The 8,214-nt window shown below is 41.1% G+C and overlaps 1 protein-coding gene across 1 annotated transcript; it reads left to right on the top strand.

The window, feature by feature from the left end:
- The first annotated feature begins 558 nt into the window (after positions 1-558).
- On the top strand, positions 559-2,513 carry olig3 (oligodendrocyte transcription factor 3). The gene has a single exon (XM_047352123.1). It carries the CDS (start codon positions 595-597, stop codon positions 1,873-1,875), a length of 1,281 nt encoding a protein of 426 aa, XP_047208079.1. The 5' UTR covers positions 559-594; the 3' UTR covers positions 1,876-2,513.
- The last annotated feature ends 5,701 nt before the right edge of the window (positions 2,514-8,214 follow it).

Here is an 8,214-nt window from a genome sequence, read left to right as displayed (position 1 = left end):
TGATCTGGGTTAACTCTGACGCCCACATGCTACCGTATTGGAGAGCACAGAGTCACAGAGTGGGACTGTCACCGGATAAAGCCGGCAGCAGGAACCGCTGAATGGAAGAATAATTTACCTTCCAATTCCTGCGCATTTACTAGTTAATCACTAACCGAGGCGCAAATTGCTTTAAATATTCATAGCTTCATTAACCATATTGTTTTCTGTGTTGTCGATTTTACGAAAGGAGTTTTTTTTTTTTTTTTTTTTTTTTTTTTTACAGTTTATTCTTTTCTAGGCACTTTCAGCAAACGCAGTCTACATATGATGGGCTACTGGCTTTATGTGTAACTAAGTTGTGCGTAAAGTGTTTGGTAGTTACAGCAAAGCCTTTAAAAAATGAAACTGCACAACTTGGGCGCTGATATTATTGCAGAAATGTCATTAAATGCGCTAAAACTGACCAATTCGTTTATGTTCTTGCGAGAGGAGAGCTTTGACCCCCAGCAGCGTCCTGACAATGGCAGTGAATGGCTACGCAGCGCGGTCACTGGGACAGTGAAAGCACGCCGCCCCTTTCTCGCCGGCACGTCATGCTCCTAACTAGGCGTTATGAATGGGAAATGGGAAAGCCGCTTTTGTCTGTCCCCGCTTATAAATACGCACCATGAGTGTCCTCCTCATACACACAGAGAGAAAGTCGGCAGCCAAAGAAGCAAAGCGGTCAGTGCAAAGCGGGACAGGACGCACACAGGCATCATCAGGCGACCAGAGCGAGTACAGAAACAGAACAGGAGAGAGACTGACAGGGCGAAACGAGAGAAGGGAGGGAGAGGAGAGGAGCGGAGAGGAGAAGAAAAGAGAAGAGAAGAGAAGAGAAGAGAAGAGAAGAGAAGAGAAGAGAAGAGGAGAGGAGAGGAGAGGAAAGGAGAGGAGAGGAGAGAGGGAGGAAGCCAGCAGCGACCTCCTACCCAACAACCTCGGAAGCAAACTAATAAAATGAATTCAGACTCCAGCCCGAGCAGCAGAGCTTCTTCCCCGGACATGGACGGCATGTTTCTTCGAGACCACCACCCGCACCATCATCACCACCACCACCTCCACCAAAACATCGGCTCATCAGTGACCTCCTCCACGCAGAGCGGTGAGCAGCAGCGCCAAAAGATGACCGGCGGTGAGCACCTGCGCGCTGGAGACGCAAAGTCCGCGTCGGTGGGAAGCAGTAGCAGCAGCAGCAGCAACAGCAGCAGTAACAAGTACAAACTTAAGAAGCAGGTCACCGAGGAGGAAATGTACCATCTCCGACTCAAGATCAACGGCCGGGAGCGGAAGCGCATGCACGATCTCAACCTGGCCATGGACGGGCTGCGCGAAGTAATGCCGTACGCGCACGGGCCTTCAGTGCGAAAGCTGTCCAAGATCGCCACGCTGCTCTTGGCCAGGAACTACATCCTGATGCTCACCAGCTCCCTGGACGAGATGAAGCGGCTGGTGGGGGAGATTTACGGCGGGCAGCACTCGGCCTTCCACTGTGGGACAGTGGCGCACGCTGCCGGAGGGCACTCAGCTGGACCCGCCGCGGCAGCAGCAGCCGCCGCCGCTGCTGCTGCTGCGCACCAGGTACACCCTCTCCTTGGAAGCGCGTTGTCCTCCTCAACGTCCTCCACCCTGTCCAGCGCGCTGCCCGGACTCACATCCATCAGAGCGCCGCACGCACTGATGAAGGGCTCCCCGGCTGCGCCCCCGGCCCTGCCACTGAGCTCCGGCTTCCAGCACTGGGCCGGCCTGCCCTGCCCTTGTACCATCTGCCAGGTGCCTCCTCCTCCGCACATCCCCATCACCTCCACGGGCCTGACAAGACTCACAGGGGAGGGAAAGGACGGCCTGAAATGATGTCTGACACACATCAGAGACTAAGAAATACACTGACATTTGTACATAAAGAAATCAGGTGCATGTTGTCGTTTAGTCCGTTTTCTTGTTAAACGTATATAAGAAAAAAAATCCTCCTTGCAACAAGGACATATGACTGACTTTTGATTTTGCCATTTGGTAAAAAGTGCAACAGGATGCTATGGTTCTCCGGTGTTTGACTGAATTTAGTTTCACAACACATTGCGACAAGTGATGGAGGCTGCATGAACCTTTAGTTTTTAATTTCATATCAGGCGTCATTTTGTAAAAACAAAGAATGCTTTCTGTGCCTTGTACCAAGGAGTTTATACACTTACATGAGAGTTATCAGATTTATGGGTTTGGCTGAAATGGCTCGGCGGGAAACTGTTTAAGATCAACTTCAGCAATGTGGCTTATTTTTAGTCCTATTGTGCAAAAATTCAGTTTGTTTCTATAAAAAAGTTTTTTTTCTTGCATGTTTGTATAATGATCTTGGCATGACCGTTTTTGCAGAAAAGACTTTGCCCAGAGACCCTGTGTGTTTATTTTTGTACATTGTTGATGACTGATTCAAACAAATATTTATTATCACCCAGCATTCCTGGCGGAAATTTCAATAAAATGAAATTATGGATCATAAACTCTGCCTTTTTTTTTCTTTCATTTATTACGATCTCGCCAAACAGCTAATTATGATTATCATTAGCCTTTGCTATGAATCTAAAGTTTCCCTTACGTTTTGGGCAGCACCAACTTTTCTCTAAATCTTTTATATTTATAAAAGATTTAGAGAATAAAAACCGCTTCTTATATTTTCAATTTTAAACATATTTAAAGTTGGTTATATTAAGAATACCCTTTTTGTTGTAAATTTTTTTAAACTATCAACTCATTTGTTATTTTTTCTTAATAATAATTATAATCTAATTGTGTGCATATATATATATATATATATATATATATATATATATATATATATTTTTTTTTTCCCTGTTGCCCCGAGTATGAAGTATTAAATATTAAGCCTTTTTCCTAAACTTTAACAACAATAATAAGAAGAAGAATTTGCCCTAATAAATAACACATTTTTTTATATTTTGCTTTTCAGTAATATTAATAAAAAGCATTTTTAAAAACTTTGTTCCTAACAGGCCTCATGTCGCATAATAATCTGAATGAATGGCGCTAATTTAAATGCGCTCAGAAAGGAGAAATGAACATGAAATGATGGAGCGGGCTGCAGCAGCAGGCTGCATCAGACAGCTAGCGCTGCGCCTGGGGAAGCGCAGAGCAGTTTGTCCGCCGGCTCCCATGGGGGTTCCTCCTTCTCCTCTCCGCAGCGACAGAATGTATGTTTCTGCAGATTACAAGTTAATTGTTCATGGGGGACCAAGAGGAGCAAAATCACATCAGAGAAAGGCGTCAGGATTAAAGGCTGCTAAATGTAGAAGATTATACATTCAGACCCCCTTCCCTTCCTCAAATGCGTGTGTGGATTAAGAAAAAAAAAAAAAAAAAAACCACAAAGAAAGACTGAATAAAAGTGAGTTGAGAAGGCCTTTTGTAAATTGCTTGGCCGACAGAAAACACAGGTTCCTTGGAGAAGTTAAGAAAGAGTGAAAGAGTTCGTTTTACGCTCCGTCTTTTTGTCTTAGGAATGAAGGCAGCCTGTCTGTCCCCTCCGCAGGCTGCCAGATGGGATGTAAATAGCTGGGAAGCCGCAATGGCCTTTTAACCGCGCAACACTAAGGAGGATGTTGTCAAGGGAAGCTGGCGGTTTGCGAGTTAATAGTCATGAGTTGGGGTAATTACTTAAGGTTTATTATGCTCGGGTTTCAAAGGAAATGGACTCTTCAATGGGCCGAGAAATACTCCTTAATTCTGGCTAATTAGGAGCTGCGTAAAACGGACACAACTGCTGCAGCTATCAGGGGTCCTTTGTGAGTAAACAAAATTATGCAATCATGCACGTGTAAATTACATGCAAAATACACATGCAAATCCTGTTTACAAAGGAATAGGTGAAAATACCAGTTTACATTTAAATATTCAGATGTGAAAGGGTTTGCAAAAAGTATACTTAAAATTAAAATGTAGTTTTTTTAATCCCATTGAGATTCAGATCTAGCTTCTTCAGTAGACATAGCAATGACAGAAGGTTGAAGCTGAATAACATTCCAAAGACTGTGGAAATTATTTACACAACTGATATAAAAAAAAAAAAACAGCTAAAAAATGGGATAAAATGCAAACTTAATTAATTTAAATATGTTCCTGTTTTTTTCAGATTTTTGGGAGGATTTTTATTGCTTCTCCCTCTATTTTATGATAAACTAATTACTATCAGTCATAATAATAACAAAAAAATACGTCAAGTTAAAAAGGAAAACAAAAAATGTAAAAAACAAAAAATCCAAATTTTGCAATTCTTACAAATACAAACAGAACAATGAACCCTAAAACAAATCCCATATAAATATAAATAAAATAAATGGACAAAGTTCAAGGAGATGAAAGCTGCTACGTCTCTTTGTTTGTAGGTTTGACAAACGACTGGTCCTCTATAGAGCACACACCTGTTACTGCGCGCTACTCAAGGTTTATCACTTGGAATAACACTGCTTTGTTCACCCTCTCTTTAAGCACACACACACACACTTGGACACACAGACACACTTGGACATGGATGCTAACAAGGTAGCAAACGCTGTCAGAACCACTCTGTCTCCTTGCATCCAGGCTTCCTCTTTATCAAAACCTCCAAATCCAAACTCTGAGAAGTTTGTTTTAATTGAGCCCTCCCCATGGCTGCCAGCTCAGTTACAGATATATGTTTTTACAGCAAGCTTTTCTGTGAGAGATGTGCAAACATCTCTCGCTGCTGCTGCATTCAGGCTCAGGGATGGCAGGGGGTGGATGTGAAGTGGTCTGCTGGTTTGTTTGCTCACTCGGGCAGCAAGCCGGAGCAGGGCCAAGACCTGAGGGCAGCAATTGAAAATAAATTTCAGTTGAATAAGGGGCAAGAGGACGCATCAGTCGAGCCGCTGTAAAACAAAAGCAGTTGAGGGGATAAGTTATTGGAGGGGCTGACAGCCTGAACGAGGCTGATTATAACCGCCTGGTCGTGCTCTGTGCATGTGCATGTGTTGAAGTGAAGCAGGTGCAAAGGCCATTCCCTCCATGAGTCTACCTCTGTGTATCGCCCTGCCCTCAGGGAGGCCTCAGGGTCCTTCCCCTGTCCTCAGCTGATTCCATCGACTAATGTTTAACCCATACTGCCAAAACAGAAAGCATATTTCCATCATAAGAGCGCTCTGCCATCGCCATCAGCGACTGGGCTCATTTGCATGTTAATTGTGCCGATAGAGAAGGGGTGTTGACACCTCCTTTTGTCCATGCAGTGTCGCGGGAAGTGAGAGGATGGGACTGCAGGAGGATGTCCGTGTGTGTTGCTGTTTCAGGCTGTTTGTGTCATCTGTTAACATGGGACGTTGAAACAGAAATTAAAAAGTAGATCAAGCTGCTTTATTATTGGGGAGTTTATAAATCAGTGAGAACAAACTGAACATTTTAATCAGATAAAGCACATGTAAGGCACTCAAATACTTATTTTTATTTTATATTTGCACTGAAATATATAGTTTTTTTCGCAAAGTGTACATCAGACATATTGTTTGTGGAAGCATTATTTGGTTTCTGCAATGACACAATGTCTTTACAACAGTAACTACCACAAGGAGCTGCATGAATAGCTAAATGCACCTGAGGTTTAAAGTGCTCCTAGGAGTCCGTCAGGCGAGCAAAGCACTATAAATGCAGTCCAGTTACAGTTTGCCTGAAACTGCTGTAAAAAGTAAACATGTAAAACAAAGCATGAATCTGAAACTAAACTCTAAACAGTAAGTCTTGTTGACGTTGTTAGCTTTATCTCCAGTAGTAAGTAAATGTATTTTTCATAATTGCACCTTGTATAGTCATATCCCTAACCTCCACATTGTTTGTTGGGTTAAATGTTCAGTTCATATTCAAGTTAATCACTGATCTACGTAAGTGGAGCCTGTATTGGATGGATAAAAGTTCTTTCTTAGCATTTAAAAAAAAAATTACTTGCATGTATGTCTTAATATATATATATAAAAAGCTTGCAAATTAAAATGGGAACTTTGGTTCTGCAGTTCTTGAAGTTGTACAATCCTGGATTTGACAGAGGTTCACTTAATTGGTTTGAATTAGGAATTTATCTGAAATACCATTTATAACTAAAGGTATTCCAGAGGGTACCGTGTTAAGTTCAGTCCTTTTCTAACTGTTAAAACTAAATCCAAAAAACATACAAATCTGTTGCTCACCTTACATCAGTGTTTGTAAGCCTAATATCAGAGTGCAGGGAACAGAGCGCCATACGATGCTGTTGAAAAACTCAAAGCAGTCCATTTTAAGCAAGACACGGTTAAAGACTTGAGGGAAATAGAAGTCATTGGAATAGAAACATGTTCTTGAGGCTGTTTAGTTTAAGTTAGGTATTCTGTATTTTTATTTTTGCAAACTTTAAACATCTGGTCTTCATGATTTTCTGATCTTCTGAAAGAAGAGAAATGGATTGTCATTTATATTGTCATATTTCATATATTTGTTACAGTTGATTCTTTTTATCTCCTGTACAGCACTCTTTGTTGCAAATTGAAGGCTATAAGAAAATAATTGATTGTTCATATACAGTAAGTTTTTATTGCTAAAGTTTGCAAATATTTTCTAATTCTGCTAGCTTATGGCAATTTGGAGAGGGGTGGTTGTTCTACTTTTTCTGGAAGCTTGTTTGAGATTTGATGTGTTAAAGGATAAATGGACTGGACTTATATACATAACAGTGTTCTGGTCATACCAATTATTCAAAGTACTTTTACACAAGAATGCTTAGTTTTGGTACCCTTACTTTACATATCAGGGTTTCCTTTCATTTTTTACTGGTGATAATGATAATCTTCGATGATGTATAAAAGATAATATATGGCAGAGCTGCATGACCAACTCCTGAGGACGCGGCACAACTCCCTGAGTTAACAGAGTGTGGAGGCACTTTTTGCGGTGTGCTTGGAGATGGAAGTTGGGCAGCAGAGTCGTTAAGCTATATCCTGAGGTTGTGATGAATATGTGAGTTAAAACCGAATGTAGTTATAAGCATACTGAAGATTACCACCACCCATCTGCCGGTACAGCAACTAATTGCCATAGCGACTGAATAAACATCGCTGATCAAGGAGACAGACATTTTTTAAGTCCCCTTGCTGCTTGGACATCATAAGAGTTGCTCCCCATCTAAGTTTTGTTTGATTTTGAACCATTTGAAGAACAACTCTACTTCATGGTTACAAGAAAAATGCTATTTGTTCCAATGTGTAATTTTTATAAATACTGTATATATAAATGCAGATTTCTTATTTGTGCTTTTTTGCTACAACTATATATTTCAAATCATCAGACAAATGTGCCCCAGGATTTTTCTTTGACTGGCGATGTCTTACTGTGGACAGATTGTGACCTGCTATTCCCTAAACAGACTGAATTTATATGGCACTGTTCTAGTTATCCTATCCACTCAAAGAGCTTTACATTATAGTCACATTCACCCCGTCCCACATTTATATATCAAGATTGGTAGGCAACTTGGGGTTAAGTGCCTTGCCCAGACAGACGTTGACATTTGGCAGGAGGAAGCTGGAATTGAACTCTCAACGTTTGGATTGCAAGACAACTATTGTTCCCAATGAGCCAAAGTCACCACCTGTGGAATTAACTTAATTCAGCTAGAATGGAGGGTTTCAAGCTTTAATGGCCTGTTAAGGTTATGCCACAGCATCTCAAAAAGTTTTAAGCATGTGCTTTAACTAAACCTTCATGGTTTTTGAACCATTCAGAGGCTTGCTGTTGTACTTTGGATTAATTTCCTACTGCGTAGCCCTAGTCCTAGTAGAGAATTCATGGTTTCATTAAGTTAATGCAAGTTCTCCAGGTCCTAAAGCAGCAGATTAGACCGAGACCATCACACGTTCACCACCATGTTTGACTTTTGGTGTGATATTCTTAATAATAATATATAATTAATAGTAATATATTCTATAATATATTTGATCAAAAATCTTGGGGATCATCAAGGTGTTTGTCTGGGAAATCTGAGACAGGTTTTCATGTTCTTTTTGGTCAGCAGTGGTTTTCACCTATAAACTCTCCCTTGGATGGCATGTTCTGCTCAGTTTCTTTCTTTTTGTTAAATCTTGAATGTTGACCTCATTCTTGAGCCTTATGTGAACTCCTTGATGAGTCATAGATGCCCTCAAA

The sequence above is a fragment of the Girardinichthys multiradiatus genome, chromosome 22 (assembly GCF_021462225.1).
Source record: "Girardinichthys multiradiatus isolate DD_20200921_A chromosome 22, DD_fGirMul_XY1, whole genome shotgun sequence".
NCBI classification, from domain to species: domain Eukaryota; kingdom Metazoa; phylum Chordata; class Actinopteri; order Cyprinodontiformes; family Goodeidae; genus Girardinichthys; species Girardinichthys multiradiatus.
The sequence above is the reverse complement of the archived record's forward strand: the minus strand, read 5'-3'. Positions and strand labels throughout refer to the sequence as shown.

Coding starts and splice junctions, on each gene's coding strand:
- olig3 (XM_047352123.1), top strand. CDS start 595: ATGAATGGGAAATGGGAAAGCCGCTTTTGTCTGTCCCCGCTTATAAAT.